At 46.7% G+C, this 25,953-nt stretch overlaps 1 protein-coding gene across 1 annotated transcript in view; it reads left to right on the top strand.

Moving 5' to 3' along the window:
• Nucleotides 1-25,953, top strand: part of PAK1 (p21 (RAC1) activated kinase 1) — a gene marked incomplete at its 3' end in the record, with an annotated part of 86,308 nt that overhangs the window by 38,838 nt on the left and 21,517 nt on the right. The window contains 4 exon segments of the mRNA XM_060273916.1: nt 11,929-12,139; nt 17,586-17,686; nt 19,329-19,476; nt 19,928-19,965. Of these exon segments, the coding sequence (XP_060129899.1) occupies nt 11,950-12,139; nt 17,586-17,686; nt 19,329-19,476; nt 19,928-19,965 (477 nt within the window).

Consider the following 25,953-nt stretch of genomic DNA (forward strand, 5'->3'; position numbering starts at 1 on the left):
ACCTCCGGATTTGTGTAGGGTTTACTCCCAAGCAATAATAATAATAATAATAATAATAATAATAATAATGTATTATTTATACCCCGCCCCTCTGGCTGGGTTTCCCCAGCCACTCTGGGCGGCTTCCAACAGAAGAATAAAATAATCGATTAAAGATTAAATGCCTCCCTAAACAGGGCTGCCTTCAGATGTCTTCTAAAAATCTGGTAGCTATTTTTCTCTTGGACATCTGATGGGAGGGCGTTCCACAGGGCAGGCGCCACCACCGAGAAGGCCCTCTGCCTGGTTCCCTGCAACTTGGCTTCTCGCAACGAGGGAACCACCAGAAGGCCCTCGGCGCTGGACCTCAGTGTCTGGGCAGAACGATGGGGGGTCGTTTAGGGCTTTAAAGGTCAGCACCAACACTTTGAACTGTGCTCGGAAACATACTTGTCCCGAAGATATCCACAAGGCAGTGGAGGTTTAGGACCAGTGTTTTCTTTCTCCTAGATGGGTTCCCTTCCTAGGTGGATGAGCCCTATCTGCCCCTGTCACGGTCCGGTCGGCAGGCGGTTGAAGCCCTGGCTGGGGACGTCAGGACCAGAGGCAAGATGGAGGTGTAGAAGCAAGAACAGGTGCAGGGCTGAGGGTCCAGTAGCAGGCAGTCGCAGGGTCAAGGAACAAGGCAGAGGCAAAGGTCTGGGAGTCAAGGAGCAAGGCATCGGCAAGGCAAAGGTCCAAGGGTCGAAGATCAAGGCGTCGGCAAGGCAAGGGTCCAAGGATCAAGGCGTCGGCAAGGCAAGGGTCCAAGGGTCGAGGATCAAGGCGTCGGCAAGGCAAGGGTCCAAGGAGCAAGAGGCCAGAGGCAACCAGGCAGGGGTAGCGTTGCTGTGGCAAAGAGCTGAAGGGAAATGCTGAGCTTTTATCCCTCCCAGCTCCTGCCACCAGGTGCATTGAGGTATCAAGTGGCCTCACCTGAGTGACCACTCCTTGCCTCTCCAGCACAAGCTGAGGTCTTCACCTGAGTGGCCACTCCATGCTTCTCCAGCACAAGCTGAGGCAGGCCCCAGTCCTGCAAAGCACTACAGGCCCCAGAGCCTGACTCCTGCCCATACTCCTGACAGCTCCTCACATTTACAGCTTGTGCAGAAACAGCCTTCTTGACCATTGGACCCGCTGGTGGTCTTGTCCGCTCAAGCTATGGAGAGAGAAAATGGTCTCCAACTCCTGCTTTTTCTCTTGCTACTGCAGACTGACACAGGGTTTCAGGTTCTCCTACCTGGTTTTTGCAGCGGAGACCTTGTGTTATGCCTTCTTCCTCTGAACGGAAGGCTTGCCGTGGCGAGGCTTCAAAAACATTTGCTGGAGAGAGAAGCCTAACTTGACAGGCGAGGCTAAGAAATGCTGGGCCCAGTGATAGCCTTTCAGTGAACGGTGGGGTACAGGGTTTTGCTGAGCGAGGTGCTTTATAATTAGAAACGCTCAACTCCGTCCAAGCAGCCCTCTTGGGAAGGGATGTCAGCTAAGAGAATAATGCTTCTGCACCTCTGCCGGTTGGCTGAAGCCTTGCTTGCAGAAATCTGATGAAACCAGATTAAATGGAGGCTCTGGAAGCTGGCAAGGCTGTGTTTGTGCTCAATGAGGTAGTTAGGAAGTTGGCAGTAGCAGAACGGGTTTTTTTTTGTGGGAGGTCGCTGTGGTTTTTCCTCTCTGTTGAGGGAGCTCTGGCTAAATCTGCCAAGTTTGTGCCAGATGTAATCTTGGCCATGGTTTCTGGGCACGAGCTGTGCCCCAATGCACCAGAAAATAAAACTTCCAGGTTTTATTAAATGATAGTTTACTGGTAGAGTAGCAACAGGAAACCATGGCTGCTTCCTAACTAAAAGGTAAAGGACCCCTGGACGGTTAAGTCCACTCGAAGGTGACTATGGGGTTGTGGCGCTCATCTCGCTTTTAGGCTGACTGAGCCGGCATTGGTCCGCAGCCGGCTTTCCGGGTCATGTGGCCAGCAGGACTAGAATAATAGAATCATAGAGTTGGAAGAGACCACAAGGGCCATCCAGTCCAACCCCCTGCCAAGCAGGAAACACCATCAAAGCATTCCTGACAGATGGCTGTCAAGCTTCTGCTTAAAGACCTCCAAAGAAGGAGACTCCACCACACTCCTTGGCAGCAAATTCCACTGTCGAACAGCTCTTACTGTCAGGAAGTTCTTCCTAATGTTTAGGTGGAATCTTCTTTCTTGTAGTTTGAATCCATTGCTCCGTGTCCGCTTCTCTGGAGCAGCAGAAAGCAACCTTTCTCCCTCCTCTATATGGCATCCTTTAATATATTTGAACATGGCTATCATATCACCCCTTAACCACTAAACCACTTCTGGCGCACAGAGGACCGTGACGAGTGCCAGAGCACACGGAAATGCTGTTTACCTTCCCACCACAAAGGCACCTATTTATCTACTTGCACTGGCATGCTTTCAAACTGCTAGGTTGGCAGGAGCTGGGACAGAGCAACGGGAGCTCACCCCGTTGCCAGGATTTGAACCGCCCACCTTCTGATCAGCAAGCCCAAGAGGTTTATTTGTTTAACTTTAGACCACAGCGCCACCCGTGTCCCGCTTCCTAACTAGCATGTTGGTTTCATATATATCCAAACACAAGTTGTTTCCTGAAGGAAGAAATAGTCTTAAGTTGTTTCATTGTATGTAGCCAAAACCCTACATATAAAGGATGCACGTAAAGGATGCATATCTCATCTCTGTTACTGTCTTGTTTGGTCACAGGGGGATGCCTTGTTTGTTGGATGAAAAACTGGTGATTCCTTGGCGAGGGGAGAACAGCTACAGCTGAGATCTTTTGCAGGATAGGACAGGAAGCATTTCTTAGTTAGCAGGTACAACCCACACTCAAATAAAAAAAGGAAGACAAAAACTCGCATATGAAAGAAATGAGATTAGCTCAGCAGTTCTGTTTGCATCTAGGCGTGCATGAATTATAAATGCTTTGCTTTTATGAGTCCTGGTGAGACTCCAACAATCAATATGCTTTAGATATCCTTATCTGTGTGCCCTTTAGATACCCTGTACCTGAACTAGATACCCTGTACCTGACGCAGGTGGCGCTGTGGGTTAAACCACAGAGCCTAGGGCTTGCCGATCAGAAGGTCGGCGGTTCGAATCCCCGCGATGGGGTGAGCTCCCGTTGCTCGGTCCCAGCTCCTGCCCACCTATCAGTTCGAAAGCACATCAAAGTGCAAGTAGATAAATAGGAACCGCTCCGGCGGGAAAGTAAACGGCGTTTCCATGCGCTGCTCTGTTTCGCCAGAAGCGGCTTAGTCATGCTGGCCACATGACCTGGCAGCTGTACGCTGGCTCCCTCGGCCAATAACGCGAGATGAGCGCCGCAACCCCAGAGTCGGTCACGACTGGACCTAATGGTCAGGGGTCCCTTTACCTTGACCTGAACTAGATGCTGCTTATGAAATGGTGTGGGCCACTAGCTTAAGTGCCTTTCAGACAGAATTAAACGAAGGATATCGGTCTATCGAAGCTGTTAGCTGCATTACCGAAACAGAGCCTTCATATTCAAAAGCGGTATATCCTATGTGCTGACAGCAAGCTGCTCTTCAGAGCACGGGTCTTTATGTACCCAAAGTGGCCCTGTCGACACGGAATAAGGAGTTGACGGCTGACTTGAGGGAGAACGGCACCATTTTCAGAAGTACTAAAAATGGCATGGAAAAGAAATCTCCAAGCGGGGTGTGGAGACGAAGGACCCCTGGGAGGAGTCTGTATGCTCAGTGGATGAGGGATGCTTGCTGGGAGGGAATTGGAAATCATGGGGTACGTATTGGAGTCTTCTGGAAGTGGGCATGGCTGGCTGGAGAGAATGCTGAGCAACAGGAGCCTGCAGTGAAATGCTTTATTGCAGACCACACGTATACTTCTGAAATTTTCAGGAGAAAGCCATTGTTTCCAATATGTTCTTTGTCCCAGATGCTCCTGGCTGACTATTTTTAAGAGGTAGATTCTTTGACTGGAGACGTAATGGCCATCTTCAGATATCTGAAGGGCTGCCACGTGGAGGGTGGAGCAAGCTTGTTTTGCTCCAAACCGACGGATTCAAGTTAGAAGAAAGCAGATTCCAGCTCAACATCAGGAAGAACTTTCTTACAGTAAGAGTTGTTGGACAGTGGAATGAATTCCTGCATTGTAGGGGGGTGGACTAGATGACCCTTGGGTCCCTTCCAACTCTACAATTCTATGATTCGATTCTATGATTCGGCAACTGTGGTTTGATCCAGCAGGACTGCTCTTCTGTGCTTGGATGCCTGCATCAAATCTTTTCCGCATGAGATCAGCTGCCAAGTAGGCTCTTGTCCACAGTTCAACCTTAATGGTTTTGGTTGTTGTTGGATTTTTTTTTTTACTTTCTCAGCCGAACATTTCCGATTGTGATCTGAATTAATACACACACTTGAAGGATCCAATTTATGTTTTCTTGGCTTCATGTTGATTACAGGACAGGTGGTGGCGACTTGGAAGCTGACGCAGAGGAGTCTAAATTTAGTAGCTTTGGGAGATGTGGCTAAACGTCGCTGTTGAGAATTAATAACGCTCTCCATTTAAATAATGCTCTAAGGGTAGCATCGCACACATTATTTGAGTGTGAATGGCAAAGATACTTCAAAAGCTGCAATTATCACTGGTGTTTTGTGCCTCGGATGGAAGACATCAATTTCTGAGCTTTAATTTCTCAGGCTTCTTTTGAAGAGCTGTGGTCTGCGCAGCTATTGTCTCCACATTGGTTCATTTTCGGAGGCTTGACCTGGAAGATGATATATGAAAGCAGTGTAATTGTGCCCGAGTATGAAAGAATCGTCCTCGTCCGAGTCGTCATGAGAAGTCGGCTGCCTAATTGGATCCTGCCTTTAATATTCGCAGATGATGAATTTGTAAGACGGCTCTTCCTCCACTGTGCAAAGCACTAAATCTCGCATAGCTCATCAGCCTCTCTGGAATTTTATTTTTTTGCTTTGTGCCCGGAAGGGATGTGGGTCTGCGATGGTGATGTGCTGGGGCAGCTTTGGCGCAACAATGGGCGTTGCTCAAAGTAAGGATTTGCAGACAGCGCTGGGATTTCAGCAAAGTGTGAAAGGGACAGCTAGCCTCTCCCTGCCACCCCCTGCAAGATGTGGGGCAAGATTAGTTGGGAGGGACCGGTGGGGTGGGGAAGGAGCTGCTGGTCTGAGTCTGCCCCCCCACCAAGCGATAAATGTAACTTTGTTTGCAGACAGCCTTCGAAATTCTCTAGGCACCAGGCGCATTTTGCACCTGGCTGTCGGCCACTTGCAACCAAGTGAAGATGCCCGGGCGCTAGGATGGCGCCTGATTTATTTATCCACCATCTGGAGGTGCATGCCTGGGGATCCTTGGATCGGGGCTGTTTTCACATACTAAAAACACACCCTGTAGCATTCTAGCCTTGATATTTTATCTGCACAGACAGAACGAATTTCAGGAACCAAATTCATATTGAAAATTGCAACTTTTGAGCCACCTGGCCCCAAAATAGCAACTAGACATTCTGTTTTGGCGACTGTAACCGTGGTTTAAGGAGCTATAGGGTATCTGAGTTACTAACTCTGCTTGCAGAAGGTCTCATGGCCAATCCTCAGTACCTGCACTTCAAGAAAGATCAGGTTAACAGGTGATGGCTTAGAACAGTGATGGGCAACCTTTTGAGCTTGGTATGTCAAAATTCGCCAAAAAACCGAGCATAACTCGGGTGGTGTGTCACTTAAAAAAAAAGTAAAAAAGGTGTTCCCCTTTTTAAAAAAAAAAAGGAAAAAGGGGAGGGGGAAATTATCAAAGTTTTTTTAAAAAATAAAAAATATATTTTAAAATTGGAAAAATAAGGCAAAACCCAGAGGTCTTTCCCAGTGGGACTCTGGGCTCAGGCCTTCCTCCAATGGGTCTGCCACTGGGGAGGTGGGCTCGGGTTGGGCCTGTGCCTCCTCGTGGCCTTCTTCAGCCCACCTGTCCCCTATGCTTGCGTGGCGGTGGGGCAACAGGAAGACAGTACTCAATGCTGGGGTGGATTCCCTCCTCCAGAGCTCCGGTGCGTCGCGGGGTTGGCCGCTCTAGGCCTCCAGGCCCTGGGACTTTGCCTCGTCACTGGCCGGATGCTCTCCTCCTTTGCCCGGTGGGGTCGCTGGGGGGGGGGGGGTCCGGCGGCTCTCCACTTGACGCACTGGGCGCCCCCGGCAATCCCCCCTCCAGAGCGACAGCAGCGGCGTTGATAGTGGTGGTATCGGCAGTGGTTCCAGCGGCGACGCCGGGGCCTTCCTTCTCCCTCTCCATGGTGCCGGCACACCTTGAGTTAGGTGGTCTCAGGCCTCGGGACCCCTTAGCTTTGGCCTGGTGGGGGGCGTTGAGGGGGGTTCGGCGGCTCCCTGGTTGCTGCTCTGGGCTCCCTGGGTGTTTGCACAGTGGCGGTGGCAATCCTGGCGGCTCGGAAGCCGGTCAGGGAGCACAGACACGCTGGCCGTTTCTAATAGCTCCGCGGCAGCATGTCGATGGCCATTTTGCCTCCCCGGAAAACCACAAGAGATGCGTCCTTCTTGGCATGCGGCCGCGTGTCACCGAAAATGGCTACGCATGTCAGTGCTGACACGCATGTCATAGGTTCGCCATCACTGGCTTAGAAAGAGATCCATTCACTTCAAAGGAGAGAAGTTTATTAATGGCCATTATTCATGTAAACATAGCCAACCTGTAAGTTCAAAGTCAATACTTGCTTTTCTTTTTCTTTTTTTTAATAATAATGTTTATTAAGTTTACATTATCACATTCCATTATATTCTTTTTTCTCTTTACCGTGGTACCTCGCAAGACGAATGCCCTGCAAGACGAATTTTTCGCAAGACGAATTTTTTGCAAGACGCATTCGATGGTGACTCGCAAGATGAATTCATTTTGCGAAAAATTTGTCTTGCTAATGCATTGAAATTTAATTAATGCGTTCCTATGGGCAAAAAAATAATAATTCAATGCATTCCTATGGGAAACTATATATTTTTTAAAAAAATTAAAATGCGGTGGAGGAGAAGTCTCCGGAAACTTTCCAAGCAGCTCTGCTTCTCTCTCTCCCCACTCCACCTGTGGCTCCAGCTGTCAGTTTTCGTTTTTCTCTGGTGTGAGATCACGCTGGGGGAATGTCTAAGGTGGCCGGCAGCCAGGGGCGTGAACAGCAGGAGAGGGAGAAAGTTGGTGTCTGAAACACCCACCTGGATTACTGAGATTGCTGGAGAATGTCTCCATTTGCCAGGGAGAGAACTTTGCCCCGGACCATGTGAACAAATCCCTTCCTGCGGGGATTTCCTAATAGAAAAACATTCCGGGTGCTGATAATCAATTGCAGTGCTGCTCGTTTAAAATGCCTCCTGCGCCGGAAAATCAGGAATTGACAACCCTGAGCTCGGAATCCTGTAGGATGCCAGCTTGGGTGACGTACACCGAGGCATGCATAGGTTTTTTGTACTGTGTTTTAGGATTTTGCAAGGGTGTGTGTGTATAAGATTTTGCATGGGTTGGAGAAAGAGACTAGGGAGAAAACTTCTGACATAACGCTAGAACTTTTGGACATCCAATGAAGCTGATTGTTTGGAAGGTTCAGCACAGGCAAAGGAAAGGACTTCTTCCTGCAGCACATAGTTAAACTGTGGAACTCACTGCCACAAGAAGTAACGGTTGGCTTTAAAAGAGGGGTAGACACGTTCATGGGGAATAGTCCTATCGATGGCTACTAGTCATGCTCTCCATGTCCTGCTTCCTGTATTAGAGGGACTATTCCTTTTTAGTACCTAGGAATCACAATGGGGAGAGTTTTGTTGTCATGCTTGCGGGGTCACACAGACATCTGGTTGGCCATTGTGAGAACAGAAAGTTAGGTGGGCAATAGCTTGATCCAGCAGGCTTCTTCTTCCCATCTTATAACCATCAAAAATACACTTCTGAAGAAGTGTGCATGCACACGAAAGCTCATACCAAAATAAAAACTTAGTTGGTCTTTAAGGTGCTACTGAAGGAATTTTTTTATTTTGCTTCGACTCAGACCAACACGGCTACCTACCTTTTATCAAATATACAGTTACAGTCGTACCTCGGAAGTCGAACAGAATCTGTTCCGAAAGTCCGTTCGACTTCTGAAATGTTCGACTTCCAAAACATGACTTCTGATTGGCTGCAGGAAGCTCCCGTTGGACGTCCGACTTCCAAAAGAACATTTGAAAACTGGAACACCCACTTCTGGTTTTTGATCATTCGGGAGCTGAAATGTTCGACTTTCAAGGTGTTTGGGAGCCGAGGTCCGATTGTATGTTATGTGACTAAATGCAATGCAGCTTACATAAGTAGCACACACCTGGATCTTTTATTTAGGAGTTTCCCTCTCCTAATTCTCTCTCTCCCCCCCCCCCCAATTAGCCTTAGATATGTGAAAACATGCAAACACACAAAATTAGTTTCAGGGCATCATATAATGCAGGCAAGGAATTTGGATCCCTGGTGTTAGAATGCAGCGTTCCAACAACCAAGGCATTCATTAAATTCAAGCAAGTTTCTAGACCTTATGGTAGTGGGGGCTTTTATGCCCTGATGCTTGGGGAAAACATCACCAAGGCTGATCCAAACTGTTACTGAGTGAGAGGTAAGCAAACGAAGACATTCTCCCTAGATGCTTTCCTCTCTCCTTCCTCTCCCCCCCCCCCCCCGGCCATGTTCTGCAGAGGCAAAGCAAATTATGTAAAATAAACTGGGCTGCTTTGCATATCTGATTTGAGATTGCTGTGTTTGCGTGACCTTGGGGCACACTCTGAATGCTTTCCTACACTGGTTCCTGTTTTGGTAGGAGCGACGTTTTTCAGACTTCTCCTTATTGTGCCGAGAATCCTTCCTACATGGCCAAGCTTGGTCCTCTGCTGGGCAATGAAAGCACTGAATGGCCGATGATCTATGGGCTAATATGCCCAAACGTGAGTCCCAGTTGCAAGTATGAATGCAGTAACTCCAGCTTCCTTGGGGTTCTTCCCCAGGTAATGCAGTACAGAAGGTGCCAGATAGTTAGCAAGTCTGTCTTACCATAAGGTAAAAGTTGGCGCTGTGGTCTAAACCACTGAGCCTCTTGGGCTTGCCGATCAGAAGGTCGGCGGTTCGAATCCCCGTGACGGGGCAAGCTCCCATTGCTCGGTCCCAGCTCCTGCCAACCTAGCAGTTCGAAAGCACATCAGTGCAAGTAGATAAACAGGTACCACTGCGGCAGGAAGGTAAACGGCATTTCCATGTGCTCTGGTTTCTGTCACGGTGTTCCGTTGCGCCAGAAGTGGTTTAGTCATACTGGCCACATGACCCGGAAAGCTGTCTGTGGACAAGCGCTGGCTCCCTCGGCCTGAAAATGAGATGAGCGCTGCAACCCCTTAGAGTCTGTCCAGGGGTCCTTTACTTTTTACCTCACAATGCCCATCAACGTTCGAGTGATCCAAATTGGGATGCTCAGATTTTTTTGGTCCCACAAGAGCCAGCAGACCCACCAGAGCGCTAGAACAAAAAAAATGGAGCATTCTGGGATCCAGTCAGAAGCCAGAAATGACTTCTGTAATTCCAGGATATTCCACTTAAATCGGGACGGTTGAGCAGTATGTCTTAGCACCTTCTTCCTCGCCTTTCTCTAGATTTGAGGTCCTCTCCAGCCATATTAGAAACTCAGATATATAAGTTTCTCCATTAGTTCATTTAATCCTTTTTTAAAGCCATCCAAGTTGGCGGCCATCGCTGCCTCCTGTGGCAGTGAGTTCCATAGTTTAACTAAGTGCTTTGTGAAGAAGTAAAGGGGGTAAAGGGGTCCCTGACCATCAGGTCCAGTCGTGTCCGACTCTGGGGTTGTGGCGCTCATCTCGCTCTGTAGGCCAAGGGAGCCAGCGTTTGTCCGCAGACAGCTTCCGGGTCATGTGGCCAGCATGACAAAGCTGCTTCTGGCGAACCAGAGCAGCACACGGAAACGCCGTTTACCTTCCCGCCGGAGCGGTCCCTATTAATCTACTTGCACTTTGATGTGCTTTTGAACTGCTAGGTGGGCAGGAGCTGGGACCGAGCAACAGGAGCTCACCCCATTGCAGGGATTCGAACCGCCAACCTTCTGATCAGCAAGCCCTAGGCTCTGTGGTTTAACCCACAGCGCCACCTGGTGAAGAAGTACTTAATTTTATTTATATACATTTCAGGTCAAGCACAGCTGAGCCTTGTCAGGTCTTCGAACTGGGGTGAAAACTGCTTACTCCTGCCATCTTTGCCAGCTGCTGGCTGCACAAGACCAGGCATTGCCAGTTTTTCTCCTGGCCCTTTGGCATCCCTAACCCCTCCGTCATTGCCAACTTTTCTCTTTTTGCGTGTGGCTAAAAATAGTCTGAGCCACTTGCTTTCTAACTGCTGCCTGACCTGTGGCAATTTAGCAGGGGAAGCTTTTCCTACTAAATCTATACCTGGAAAAGCTTTGGCTTCTGGTTGGAAAGCTGGGATCATGGGATTGAATCCATCAGTTGGGTTGAATTTTAACTAAACAGTTCTAATTGGATTTTGAATAAATGTGCCATTATTCGTGACTGCTTCAAATGTCATTGTGTTATCTTCCTTAGCGGTCATGCACACCGCTTTCTGAATAATGCTTTTTATAGGGGAGGGGGCATTGGGGATGAGTTTTGGAAAAAGTTTGGGAACTACTGATCCACCCCAGAATGAACTTAATTCATGTTCAGTTCACCCAGTGATTACAAGAATTAATTTCAGGTGTAATTAATTGTTTGAATGTTTGATTGTTTGAATGAATGATTGTTTGAATGAATACAGTGAACTTTGTCCTGCTGAACTGGTTCTCATTCCAAGCATGGCCCAAATTTTATTTTAACCCCAAATCCAGTGCTCGCAAGGCAGTGGAATACAGTGGTACTTCAGTTCTCGAATGTCTCCATTGACAAACGTTTCAGAACCTGAACGCCGAAAACTTGCAAGTAAATGCTTCTGGTTTTTTTTTATGTGCCTTGGAAGTCGAACAGCTTCCCCTGTGTGTATCTCAATTTTCTCAATTGAGTTGAGGCTTTCATATTGAGTTTCTGGTTTCCAAACATTTCGGAACTCCAACAGTTTTCCACAGGCATACCCAAACTCAGCCCTCTAGCTAGTTTGGGACTACAACTCCCATCATCCCTAGCTAACCACTGTAGCAGAATGCCGTACTTTTCCGTGTATAAGATAAGGTTTTTTAATTTAAACATTTTGTTTAAAATTGGGTGATGTCTTATACACGGATGGTGCATAGGGGGGACGTGTGACTGGTTGCTGCTGTGAGCCGGAGATTGCCAGCGGCTATCGGGCGTGTTATTATTGGCTGTGTCAAGGGCTGGTGTTGATTGGCAGTTTCAATTGAGCAAGCGATTGGCGGCTTCTGCCAGTGAGGGGACAGATAATAGGTGGGTTTTGCAGTGTATGTCAGAGTGATTTTTGGCAAAACCCCCCCCCTGAAAAAAGCTCAATAACTCTTGGGCCACCCCCCCCAAAAGCTCAACAACTATAGACAATCGAAAACCCTAAAATGTATTATATATAAATGACTTTTTATTTCTATTCTTTGTATATTGTATTGTTGTTTTATTGCTATGGCTGATGGCTGATGCAAATAAAGATTCATTCATTCATTCATATGGGTGATCTGCCCCCCCAAAAGCTCAACAACTCTGGGCAATCTCCCCCCATTTTCTTAATTTGGAGCCCCCCAAAATAGGGAGCATCTTATACACTGGGGCGTGTTATAGATGGAAAAACACGGTATACTCGCCTCTGCCTGTTTCCCGTGCGCCTCAATCGACCGTGTCCAAACCCCGTGTTTCTTTTGATCCTAGTTGTAGCTGTCGTCGCTGAAGATGTCCAATAATGGCCTAGAAGCAGAAGACAAGCCTCCAGCTCCTCCGATGAGGAACACCAGCACTATGATAGGCAGCGGGAGCAAAGAGGCCGGACCCTTGAACCACGGCTCCAAACCTTTGCCTCCTAATCCGGAAGAGAAGAAGAAGAGGGACCGCTTTTACCGCTCCATCTTACCGGGAGACAAAAGTACGCTGGCCTTGATTTTGCCTTTTGCTTGCTCGCTTGCTCACTGATTTCATTTGAGAATTGCTCTACGCCAGGCATCCCCAAAATGCGGCCCTCCAGATGTTTTGGCCTACAACTCCCATGATCCCTAGCTAACAGGACCAGTGGTTGGGGAAGATGGGAACTGTAGTCCAAAACATCTGGAGGGCCGAAGTTTGGGGATGCCTGCTCTACGTGAAACCGCTGCTCTTCCAACAGGAGGCTTTCAAGCAGAGGTTGGGTGACTGTGATTCCCTGCATTGCTGGGTGTTGGACTAGAGGACCTTTGGGTTCCCCTCCAACCTTACATTTCTATGATTCTATGTTTCTAGAGTCTAGGAATTGTGTCACAGAATTGCAGAACTGGAAGGGACCCCAAGGATCATCTAGTCCAGGCATGTCCAACAGGTAGATAGTGATCTACTGGTAGATCGTGGGGTGTTCCTGGTAGATCCTGGTTAATCTCTGGCCCCTTAGCAATCTTTTTACCAAAAAAAAAAAAGCAAAAAAGACCCAACTTTGGCTTACTATAAAAAGCTCAACATCTTTGGCTTACTGAAAAAAGCTCCACAACTTTCGGTAGATCACTGCCAGTCTTTTTACGACAATGGGTAGATCACTGCCAGTTTTTTTAAAATACTGTGAGTAGATCCCAGTCTATTGGGAGTTGGTCATCCCTGATCTAGTCCAATGCTGGGCTAGTGCAAGCAATGCTATTGCTTGGTTTCACTGACACGAGCCCTTTGGATTGTTTGATGGAGCCATGTCTCAAGTGCCCCTTGCAATCCTGGTTTGACACCTTCTTTTTCTGGCATGGCTCTTTCTGTGACAGGCCAAAACTCAACAGGTGAAGCTTCGACACCGCTGCATCTCTGTGCTGGGAAATGCCTAACCTGTTGAATGTCTGCCAGCCACATTGCCGTTTAAAAAGCAAACCCTTCCAACGGCACAAGGTGTGACTTCTGCAAGTCAGATCAGGAAAACATCTCATTGCTGTTTCTTCAGTCGTGAAGAAATCAAACAAACCCTTTGCATATTTTTAGCAGCAAGTCAAGATTGTTTACTCTTGGGTTTAAGTTGCTATCTTCAGCTAGAATTCTAATTGAGGCTAGAATCCTCAGGACACGTCCTTGGGTACATTTTTTTTTTTAAGTGAGAGAACTTGCAGCTCAAATAAATAGGTTTTGGATACGACATATTTACTCAGATGTAAGCAGCGACTTTGAGAGAGGCCAGAGGCCAGAAAGGGAGACCTGGACATTAATAAAGTCTTTCCAAAGGAATTGCTTCCCACGAGGCACCCCCAAAGTGATTTTCGATAAATGTATAAAACAGTTACATATATAACATCTTGCTTATTGGAAAACAATTTTTTAAAAAACAAACAAAACAAAAACCATAGATACAAAAAACAATTTAAAGCAACTGCACGGACACAAAATCAGTATACAGTCGTACCTTGGAAGTCAAACAGATTAGTTCCTGAACGTTTTGGCTCCCAAACTTCGCAAACCCGGAAGTGACTGTTCTGGTTTGCCAACTATTTTTGGAAGCCGAACATCCGACAGGGCTTCCGTGGTTCCGACTGGCTGCAAGAGCTTCCTGCAGCCAATCAGAAGCTGCACTTTGGTTTCCGAACGTTTTGGAAATCAAACGGACTTCTGAAACGGATTCCATTCGACTTCCAAGATGCGACTGTAGTTCCAAGTTAGATACCAACGGGGTTAGGGTTTTAGAAGGCTTGTTGAAAGAGGAATGCCTTTAACAGGGGCTGAAAAGCTGATAGAAAAGGCACCCCCTCTGATACTAATAAGAGAGAGATCCTATTAGTAGAGGAACCATCATATCAGAAGGCCCAATTCTGACATCATGAGGACCAGACCTCCCTGATAGAATGGTAGCTGTGGGATGCACTTCTGCAAAACACAGCAATCGGTCGCATATGTGGGAATATTTTGGCTCCCCAAGCTATGTAGGGCTTCTTACATTGAATCCATATCTTGTACAGTATTTCCTTACTCTTTCTTTATTAAATTAATATGCTGCCCTTTATCCGAGGATCACAGTATAAAAATGCAGAAATGCATAACAAGCAAAACAATACCCCCCCTCCCCACACATTTAAAAGGCAATAGATTATTTAACTAGCCCAAGCCCCGGAGAAGAGAAATGTTTATGCCTGGCACCCAAAGTTATATAATGATGGCGCCCGTACTTGTGTTGCCACTCTCCAGACCTTTCCTGGAGGAGGCACAAAAAGAAGGGCCACAGATGATGGTCGTAGGGGCCGGGTCAGTTCAGAGAGGCAGTCCTTGAGGTATTTCGGTCCTAATCTGTTTAAGATTTTATAGGTCAAAACCAACACTTTGAATCGGGTCCGGAAACCAATTGGCTGCCAGTGTAGTCGAGGCGGGATTGGTGCTCAAACCGCCTTGTCCCAGTGAGCAGCCTGGCCGCCGAATTCTGCACCAGACTGTCTTCAGGGGCCGCCCCAAGTATAATGCATTGCAGTAGTCTAACCAAGAGGTTGCCAGAGCATAGACAACAGTAGTTAGACTATCCCTGTCCAGGTAGGGGCACAGCTGGGCCACCGGCCCAAGCTGATGAACGGCACTCTATGCCACTGAGGCCTCCTGAGCCCCAAGCGACAGCCGAGGGTCCAGAAGTAGCCCTAAACTACGTACCCCCTCCTCCAGAGGGAGTGTAATTTAGCCCAGCTCGGCCCCCTACCCACAAATATTGAGGGGACCGAAGTACACCTTCTGCTCCCTATATAGTTGGCGTCCCCGAATGCCATTAAGATCTTCTGCACAGCACCCTGGGGGAAGTCACTGGTTTTTGGCTAACCTTCTACCAGTTTGGGGAAGGATTAACCCACTAGAGAAGGGAGAGGCCCGCTTTTAAGAATCCTGGTTGTAAAAGTTTTAAAGTTCTGGTCTCGCTTGCGCCGCTCGAAAGGCCCCGTTGAAAATGCCCACGAACGCTATCAAAAGGGGATTAGATTGCAAATCCGGGTTCAGCGGGCCTTAAAATTGCTAATCCCCGTAAACTCCTGCCTCGCGCTGCTCTGTATGGTGTTTCAGCATCGCAAAAAAGAAAGAGAGGGGGGAAAAGGAAAAAAAAAAGATTACAGCAGTTAATATTTTAATGCGTTCAGACTCAGACCGCCAAAGCTCTTCGGATTTTGGTCGGCGAAAACCATCTGTTGGTCGTATGCTCTTGTAATCCCCTCCCCTCCCCTCCCATAACAACGTACGGGCCAGTGGTATTTAACAGGGTTTGAAGGTAATTAATATAGTTCTCGATAGCTGCAGTCTTGGTTAATGGCATTAACAGAACCTTCCATGCTGGGCCAATTTAGGGGGACTCTCTAAAGTGGGCCGCCGAGCACCTCTCGTTAGTGTGGGTACCTGCATTTTAACCCTTTAGGAAAGCGTTAAAATACCACGTAAAAATTAAGAGCTAACTACAAAAGATTCTTTTTTTTATTGTGTTCTGATATTAATATTTTTTTTATTGAAAGAACCACCATTTAAAAGAAATAAAGTGGTACAAAGAAAAAAAGGGGAGAGGAAGTGAGGGGGGGGGTGGAAGATCAAAGATGTGTAAAAGAAAGGGGGGATCTTCAAAAATGCAATGTAATATATTCCCATAATACATTCTCACATAAATTGATATAGTGTTATTATCCTAATGCATATATAAATGTTAATAGCCTACGACATTCCAAATGTTATCATATTTACCCAAACAAATTTTACATCTGTAAGCAGACCGTTCTTAAGTTGCAGGTGTTGTCTGGGGAAACCCAGCCAGATGGGCGGGGTAGAAAAATTATTATTATTATTATTATATTGTCAATCCATTGATTCAAGGGTATCATATATTTATTCTTCCAATTCATCACTATCAGTCTCTTTCTTGGCCTCTATTAGGGCACACAGAATCAATTTTTGGTGTCCGGCTGTTATTTTCCATACTGCAGGTATATAGTTGGAAAGAATATTCTCTGCTGAGAGATTTAACTTTTTCTGCACAGTCAGAGTTAGACAGTTCAGCACTTCCTCCTAAAACTTGTTAAGTATATAACTCTAAAAGATTACAGTGGAACCTCGGTTTATGAACACCTCGGTTTATGAATTTTCGGTTTACGAACACCACGGACCCATCTGGAACGGATTAATTCACTTTCCATTACTTACAATGGGAAAGTTCGCTTCAGTTTATGAACAGACTTCCGGAACCAATTGTGTTCATAAACCGAGGTACCACTGTATTGTGAGTTTCCTTCCTCTCCCCTAGCTGCCTCCATGTTTAACAGCTGTGTGTCAGAACAGCCCACAAGAGCATCCTTTCCATGTTCTTGTGTTTCTAGGAGAGGAAGAGCCACACCTGTTGAATTTCTGCCTGCCCACAAAACTTGGGGGATTTTAAAAAAAATCAGTCTCAGCCTTACCCTCTTGTTTAGGAGACCGGGGATTAGCTATTAGCTCACTAAGGCCCTGTCTGCACTATGCATTCAAAGGACTTCATTTGCACTTTCTACAGTCACGGTTTCCCCCGAAGCATCCTGGGAACCGTAGTTTGCTAGGTGCAGGTGCTGTTGAGGTTTAGCAGGTCTGTGTGGCTACAGTCAAATAACCTGCTCCCAAACTGCTTAGGGCAGGAATGAGGAACCTAGTGCCCTGCAGGTGTTGCAGGACTCCCAACTTCCATCAGCCCCAGCCAGGCTGGCAAATCCCCAGGGATCATGGGAGTTGTAGTTCAGCAACCTGCAGACGATCGTCAACATGAGCTCTTTGGTCTGTGCTGAGAAAGACCTGGGGAGGAGGGGGGCTTATCCCACCTTGTGCAACAGTCCTCTTATCAATATGACAGCTTCTTTCCCCATAGCTCAGAGCTTTCCAAACTTTTCATGTCGGTGACGCGCTTTTTAGACGTGCCATCATTTTGCGATGATGTAATTCAGTCACGACACGCGGTATGGAAAGCTCTGCCGTAGTTGTTTGTTACTTCCCTTGCGTCAGATTTCAGATGGGAAGCGTCTTGGGGCAGAGACCTGTCGTCTTGCGCCTTTGAAGCATGTACAGTGGTACCTCTACTTACGAATAACTCTACTTATGAATGTTTCTACTTATGAATGGAGCTCCGCCCGCCATCTTGGTTGCGGTTTAGATAGGATTTTTTCTACTTACGAATTTTTAGATAGGGTTGCTTCGACCTACAAATTTTTTCTCCCAATGCATTCCTATGGGATTCGACTTACATTTTTTTTCGACTTACGAATGTGCGTTCGGAACGCATTAAATTCGTAAGTAGAGGTACCACTGTATAAACTATCTTGTCCATCTATATAAATCAATAGTAACAATGCTGGCTAACGTAGTCCCCTCCTTTTCGGAATGGTTTTTTATTCCCCTTCAAACAGCCAACAAGAAGAAAGAGAAAGAGCGCCCCGAGATCTCCCTCCCTTCCGACTTTGAGCACACGATTCACGTTGGGTTTGATGCCGTCACAGGCGAATTCACAGTAAGGAGAACGGGGGACAGCTGGGGGGGGGGGAACGAGAGATATGAATGGAAATGGTGGATGGTTCTTACCTGCAGTGCTGATGGATATAAACTGCAGACCGCCGGTGATCTGTTTAGTAACTGATGGTTGGGGTATTTATGGCCTCAGCGTGGTGTCTGACAGTAAGAGCTCTTCGGCAGTGGAATTTGCTACCAAGGAGTGTGGTGGAGTCTCCTTCTTTGGAGGTCTTTAAGCAGAGGCTTGACAGGCATATGTCAAGAATGCTTTGATGGTGTTTCCTGCTTGGCAGGGGGTTGGACTGGATGGCCCTTGTGGTCTCTTCCAACTCTATGATTCTATGATTCTTATCCTCGCTCTTTTATCCTCACAACAACACTGCCTTGTAGGGCTGGGCGATACCTGGTTTTTCAACATTGCAATATTATCACCAGCAATATACTGATACATCATGATGTCTGAAATAAGCTTTGTAGAGGCATTGGCTGAATTTTGCATAGCGCACGCGCACACACAGAGCGTGATTCACGATATATTGCCAGGTCAAAAATTATGGACCCAACATCACAATATGGACTTCAGACCAGTTTGGGAGGATATATTGATACAGTGGTACCTTGGTTCTCAAACTTAATCTACAAAAGTGTTCCACTACCAAGGCGTGCTTTCCCATAGAAAGTAATGCAAAATGGATTAATCCGTTCCAGACTTTTAAAAACAACCCCTAAAACAGCAATTTAACATGAATTTTCCTATCTAGCGAGACCAATGATCCATAAAATGAAAGCAATAAACAATGTATTGCAGTCACACAATTAATCAGTAGCTGAACTGGGTTCCATGCAGTCAACACACACAAAAAGAGCTGCAAAAACAAAAAACGCAAAATAAATAGCAAAAACAGACAGACCTCAGCGTAACACTCAAATCGGAAGCGTAACACTCAAAATGGGGCATGTTCGGCTTCCGAATGAAGTTCACAAACTGGAACACTTACTTCCGGGTTTACAGTGTTTGGGTTCCAAGTTGTTTGAGTACCAAGGCATTTGAGAACCAAGGTACCACTGTATATCGCCCAGCCCTACTATGTGGTAGGATGGGCTGTGAGAGAAGGTAGCTGGGCTACGCTCACTCATTGAGCTTCACGGCTGAGTGGGGATCACCCTAACCGTTGAAATATGGCATCTCTCTTAGCAATGTATGCTGAACTGAGTGGCCCCTTGATTTTGACCCCCACACCCTCCATAAAAAAGCACACCTTGTGCTCTTTTAAGCAGCCTTTGCCAGCTGTACTGGCAGGAGCTGGTGGAAGCCGTAGTCCAAAATATCCAGAGGGCACCAGCTTGGGGAAGGCTGTTCTTTATGTGTGTGTTGCATGCATGGGATTGCTTAAGGTAATAAAACTACAGCCATTGCTGTGCCGCAAGTCTCTCAATACATTCTGCTTTCCATGCACAAGGTCGCAAGCTCAATTCCTGGCATTTGCAGCCAGGGCCGGGATTTCTCCCCTTTTGAAATCCTAGAGAGCTGCTGCCGGTCAGTGCAGACAGTACTGAGCTGGATGGTCTTGACTCTGTGTAAGGCATCTTCCCGTGTTCCTACTAAACTGTCTTCATGGCTGTGCTGCTTCCCATCTTCCCAGGGGATGCCTGAGCAATGGGCCCGCTTGCTGCAAACCTCCAACATCACCAAATCGGAGCAGAAGAAGAACCCTCAGGCCGTGCTCGACGTGCTAGAGTTCTACAATTCCAAAAAGACCTCCAATAGCCAGAAGTATATGAGCTTCACAGGTAGGTCATGATGAATGGATGGATGAGATACCCTTCCTTGGTCAGGTAGTCAGGCGTGCTTGGTTAGCTTTTACTTGGCTTGCCTGTGGGGCACATATCCTGGCTACAAACCAACCTGCTGGATGTTCTGGTGGTCACACACACACACACACACGTGTTAGCAGGATTAAGGTAAATTCAACAGTACAGTCATACCTTGATTTTTGAACAGCCTAGTTCTCGGACGTTTTGGCTCCCGAATGATCGAAACACTAGTTCTTGGTTACAAAGTTCCTATGGAGGAAAGGTTGTTCTGAAACGAATGGCTCTGCAGATTTAGTCTCTTTCCCTTTTCTGTTGGTGATTTTAGAGAACTGGTCGTCGGTGGTCTGATCTGGATTGCCTTTGGTTTTAATTTGATTTTATGTGTAGGGGATCTGAAAGGTTTTTCTGTTTTTCTTTCCCCTTCCAGATAAATCTGCAGAAGACTATACCTCCTCCAACACACTGGTAAGTCCAAGTTCAGTCTCCTGGCTATATCGAAGGCTGCAGTCGCAGGCAGAGTCGGCGCTGAAACCAGCAGGCTGATATGTCCCTAACTCAGGGGTGGGAATCTTTGGCCTGCCAGGCCTTCCCACTGGGGGCAACCCATGTACCTTCTTGCCCTACATGAAGTCAGGCGCACCCAAGATAAAGTCAGTGGGCAGCGGTCTGCAAAGCCTTCTTGCTCAGCGGTTCATAAGCACCTGACAATCTGCTGATGACCTATGGTCATCGCACGGAATGCAGAACCTGTGAAGCTTTCGATATCGAGAGACTCCAGTTTGCATTTGCCCCAGATAGCATGGCAACATCTAGGGAGCCACAGATTCCCCATTACCCCATCACTACACCAAATTTTCTTCTTCTTCTTTGGCGATCCCTCAGAGCCGAGTAAGATGGTCTCCCATGAACACAGTCTATACCAGGCACCCCCAAACTGCGGCCCTCCAGATGTTTTGGCCTACAACTCCCATGACTCCTAGCTAACAGGACCAGTGCTCGGGAATGGTGGGAATTGTAGTCCAAAACATCTGGAGGGCCGCAGTTTGGGGATGCCTGGTCTATACAGTGAGTCCGTAAGTGACTGTGGAGGCCAATTCTGGATCCACACATCCTTCCACAGTGGGGGCATTGGTTTTGGGCGGGAGTTGATCATGGTGAGGGTTTGCCGAACATGCCTTTCTCTTAGTATGTTTCTCCCTTTCGCCCTGAGTTCGAGTGTCTTCAAAGCCCATGACACCTTTGGAAAAGGCTGTTCTCCAATTGGAGCGCTCACAGGCCAGTGTTTCCCAGTTGTCAGAGTTTATACTCCATTTTTAAAGATTTGCCTTGAGAGAGTCTTTAAACCTCTTTTGTTTGACCACTAGCATTACACTTTCCATTTTTAAGTTCGGAATAGAGTACAGTGGTACCTCTACTTACGAATTTAATGCGTTCTGAATGCACATTCGTAAGTCGAATGCACATTCGTAAGTCGAATCCCATAGGAATGCATTGGGAGAAAAAAAATTGTAAGTCGAAGCAACCCTATCTAAAAATTCATAAAAATTCTAAACCGCATCCAAGATGGCGGACAGAGCTCCATTCGTAAGTAGAAACATTCGTAAGTAGAGTTATTCGTAAGTAGAGGTACCACTGTAGTTGCTTTGGAAGACGATAATCAGGCATCCGCACAACATGACCAGTCCAACAAAGTTGATGTTGAAGCATCATCATTGCTTCGACACTGGTGATCTTTGCTTCTTCTAGTACACTGGCATTAGTTCGCCTGTCTTCCCAAGTGATATGTAGAATTTTTTGGAGACACCATTGATGGAAGCTTTCAGTTTTCTCCCAGTTAAAGTACAGAGTGTTTGAGGACCGCGACATTCGCAGGGAAACCAAAATGCTTGTTTACAAAGCTATTGTACTACCAACCTTACTGTATGCTTGTGAAACATGGGCCACTTACAAACGCCATCTCCAAATACTTGATGGCTTTCAGTGGAATGTGTGAGAAGACTTTATGTCCTGTTCTGAAGGGAAGGGGGTGGTAGATATGTGGAGTTTTGGATTATCTGATGCCCTGCTTCCCAGTTTGTGTGTGATTAGGTCCCTCCGATGTCACTGACATAAAGAGAGCATTGTGATAGGGGGTGTTGCATCAGGGATGGGGGCCTGTGGCACTCGAGTTGTGGCTCCCATCATGTCTCGGGCTGGTGGGCTTTGGGGCCCGAGAACAGTTGGAGAGAAGTAGACTCCCCATCCCTGCATCACATCTTCGTTATCCAGCCTCCACCTCTCCCATCCCACTGTGGCAGATGTACAAGTAAATTGGTAATCTCCTTTAAGATACCTTTTCTGTGCTACCCCAATGGTGCTCATAGTATGTTGTTGTTGTTTAGTTGCTTAGTCGTGTCCGACTCTTCGTGACCCCATGGACCAGAGCACGTCAGGCACTCCTGTCTTGCACTGCCTCCCGTAGTTTGGTCAGACTCATGTTTGTAGCTTCGAGAACACTGTCTAACCATCTCGTCCTCTGTCGTCCCTGTCTCCTTGTGCCCTCAATCTTTCCCAACATCAGGGTCTTTTCCAGGGAGGCTTCTCTTCTCATGAGGTGGCCAAAGTATTGGAGCCTCAGCTTCAGGATCTGGCCTTCCAGTGAGCACTCAGGGCTGATTTCCTTCAGAATGGATCGGTTTGATCTTCTTGCAGTTCCAGTCAAGAGTCTCCTCCAGCACCAGAATTCAAAAGCATCAATTCTTCGGCGATCAGCCTTCTTTGTGGTCCAGCTCTCACTTCCATACATCACTACTGGGAAAACCATAGCTTTAACTATACAGACCTTTGTCGGCAAGGTGATGTCTCTGCTTTTTAAGATGCTGTCTAGGTTTGTCATTGCTTTTCTCCCAAGAAGCAGGCGTCTTTTAATTTCGTGACTGCTGTCACCATCTGCAGTGATCAAGGAGCCCAAGAAAGTAAAATCTCTCACTGCCTCCATTTCTTCCCCTTCTCATAGTATCATAGTATACCCACCTTCAATTTTGGCCAGTTTGCTCACTTAGGCTAAGAGACAGGCTAAGGGACTTAGGTGAACGAGACAGGCTTAAAGCAGGACCATGTGCTCTTGAATGCAAAAGGCCTGAAGTTGAATCTCCCATCATTTCCGCACACAGCAGTTACCGGGAAAGGTGTCTGCCTGAGACTTTGGACAACTGAAGTAGATGATTGTCACCATCCCATCTGCTCTGCACATTTAAAGCAGTCTCATACCAGCTGTGGCTCCCCTGCAAAAGTATCCTGGGAACTGTAGTTTGTTACGGGTGCAGAGTATTGCTAGGGCGTTCCCTTTCCCCCTCGCAGAGATACAATTCCCACAGTTCTTGGGGAGGAAGGATTTGATGGTCAAATGACTGTTTGGGACTCCCTTCCATCAGATGTTAAGGAAACAAACAACTATCTGACTTGTAGAAGGCATCTGAAGGCAGCCCTGTATTGGGGAAATTTTTTATGTCTGATGTTTTACAATTTTTTATGTGCTGTAAGCTGCCCTAGAGTGGCTGGGGAAACCGAGCCAGATGGACGGGGTATAAATAATAATAATAATAATAATAATAATAATAATAATAATAATAATAATAATGTGGTACCTCTACTTACGAATTTAATGTGTTCTGAATGCACATTCGTAAGTCGAAAAAAATTGTAAGTTGAATCCCATAGGAATGCATTGGGAGAAAAAATTCGTAAGTCGAAGCAACCCTATCTAAAAATTCGTAAGTAGAAAAAAATCCTATCTAAACCGCATCCAAGATGGCGGACAGAGCTCCATTCGTAAGTAGAAACATTCGTAAGTAGAGTTATTCGTAAGTAGAGGTACCACTGTAATAATATTGGAAATCATAGAATTGTAGAGTGGGAAGGGATCCTGAAGACCATCTAGTCCAACCCCAAGCAATGCAGGAATATGCAACTGAATTGTAGCACTGGGAGAGGAGTAGGGGGTCCCCGTAGAACTCTCAGCACCCTTAACAAAGTTCAGTTCTCAGGATGCTTTGGGGGGAGCCATGAATGTTTAGAGTTTTGAGATACTGCTTTAAACATTTAGTGCTGGTGAATCCTTAGACTGAGCTGCTATAAAGACCGTTTCTTTTATTCCGTGGGGATTTGAAACCTGAATCTCACCTACACAACAAATGGGGGAGAGTGCTGTTGTCTCCAGGTCCTACTTGTGGGCTTTCTGGTTGGCCATCATGAGAGAAGGATGCTGGTCTAACAGGACCTTTGGACTGATCCAAGAAGGCTTTCCTTATTTATTGATAAGGGTTAGTGCCTCCAGTAGCTGGATGGCAGGCAGAAACTCTGCAGGTAAATAAATATTCCCTGGCACTGAGCTTCCAGGCAGGGGCATGCTTCACCTGTGGAATTTTGGCCTGTTTTCAGCCGCTGTTAATGACAGCAGCTCAAGAGGTTCCCTTTTTAAAAATTCAAGTGAGGCCTAAGGGCAGAGGGGAAGTAAAATGAATCTGAAGACAGGGAGAACCGGCAGGGCTGGAAAAACTGTTTTGCAAATTGGGAAGTTGGTCTAGTTTTGCTACTGTGGTTGTTGTTCTTTTTCTTGCCAGAAGAAAGAAAGAAAACACACACACACACACACACACACACACACACACACACTCACTCACTCGAGTTGAAATCGAAAACAAGCACAGAAAAAATAGTAGGCATGATGTAATCACATTAAAACTAATCTCTTCCAAAGAACGAATAAAATTAGACACCTGTATTTAACACCCACACATTCATCTGGCTTTCTCACTTTGGAGAGATCGTGCTCATTTTTCCTTCTTCTGAAAATATTGTTGTGGACTCTCCTTCCTTGGAGCTTTTTAAGCAGAGGTTGGATGGCCATCTGCCACGGATGATTTAGTTGCGATTCCCGCACTGCAGGAGGTTGGACTAGATGACCCTTGGGGTCCCTTCCGACTCTACAATTCCATGATTCTACGATATCCTGCAAGGCAGCGGAGATATAGGATCAAAAGCCCTCCTTAAAAATGTGGATTTCTCAGGGACTGGGGGAAGTTTAACTTCTCCCTGTCTTCCCCAAGTGTTCCAGAAATGCCCACCAGTTTTCTGCAGGAGCCAGGAGGAGCAAGAAGTTGCCCGTACACTTTCTGCCACCTTCCAAACCCTTTCCAAGGCTGCAGTAAAGGCGCCCTCTTTCCACCTGGCCCATCGACAAGGATAAGCACTTTATTAGTCAGGTACAAAAGGCATGTGGCGTTCTTATTACCCAGCAGGTGAGACAGCAGCTCTTCCTGAACAAAAGAAGGGGAGAGCGAGTGAGAAGGTGCCCAGCAAGCGTTTTGATAATCAGAGCAATGAAAGCAGTTGGCGTGGGCCATCGGCCAAAGTGTCCTTCGTTAGCACGGCAAAAGTACGTTGCTGTGCCAACGAACTGTCTTTGATGTCGTCTGGTGGTTTTTTTTTTCTAAAGAGCGAGTCTGGGGGGAAATCGCTTCGCTCTCAAGTGCGGCAGTGGCAAACGACCTCTTCCCTCCCCTCGCCCCTGGCGCTTCTGTTTTAAAAATAAATGGCTGTTTATAAATTATAATAACCACCTGAAGTCATGGAAAGGTCCAGCCTTTCGGAAGCACGGGTCTGATTACAAAACATCACAAATGGTTGCCTTTTACAGTGGAACCTCGGTTTATGAACACCTCAGTTTATGAATTTTCGGTTTACGAACGCCGCGGACCCATCTGGAACGGATTCACTTTCCATTACTTTCAATGGGAAAGTTTGCTTCAGTTTATGAACGCTTCAGTTTATGAACAGACTTCCGGAACCAATTACACCCAGGCTTCGGGTTAAGTACGCTTCAGGTTGAGTACTCCGCGGACCCGTCTGGAACGGATTAATCCACTTTCCATTACTTTCAATGGGAAAGTTTGCTTCAGTTTATGAACACTTCAGTTTAAGTACTCCGCGGACTGTCTGGAACAGATTAATCCACTTTCCATTACTTTCAATGGGAAAGTTCGCTTCAGTTTATGAACGCTTCAGTTTATGAACAGACTTCCGGAACCAATTGTGTTCATAAACCGAGGTACCACTGTATTTGAATAATTTAATCAGCCGACGTGTCTCTTTCTTTAATATGCCCAATTTATATCCTTATCCATACCCGCAGTTTCACGGGCATTCCTTGTGGAACGGACTCCCTCGGGAACTGGTGGACTCTCCTTCCTTGGAGGATTTTAAGCAGAGGTTGGGTGGTCATCTGTCGTGGCTGCTTTAGTCGAAATTCCTACATTGCAGGGGGGTTGGACTAGATGACCCTCGGGGACCTTTCCCAATCCACAGTTCTGTGATTCTTTATAGAAGAGACAGATACTGCCCCTTTTCCCCCAAGACCACCTTTGCTGCCACCAAAATATTAAGCGTGAGTATCTTCTTTGCTCAGTCCAGTCT

The sequence above is a fragment of the Zootoca vivipara genome, chromosome 4 (genome assembly GCF_963506605.1).
Source record: "Zootoca vivipara chromosome 4, rZooViv1.1, whole genome shotgun sequence".
Taxonomy (NCBI): domain Eukaryota; kingdom Metazoa; phylum Chordata; class Lepidosauria; order Squamata; family Lacertidae; genus Zootoca; species Zootoca vivipara.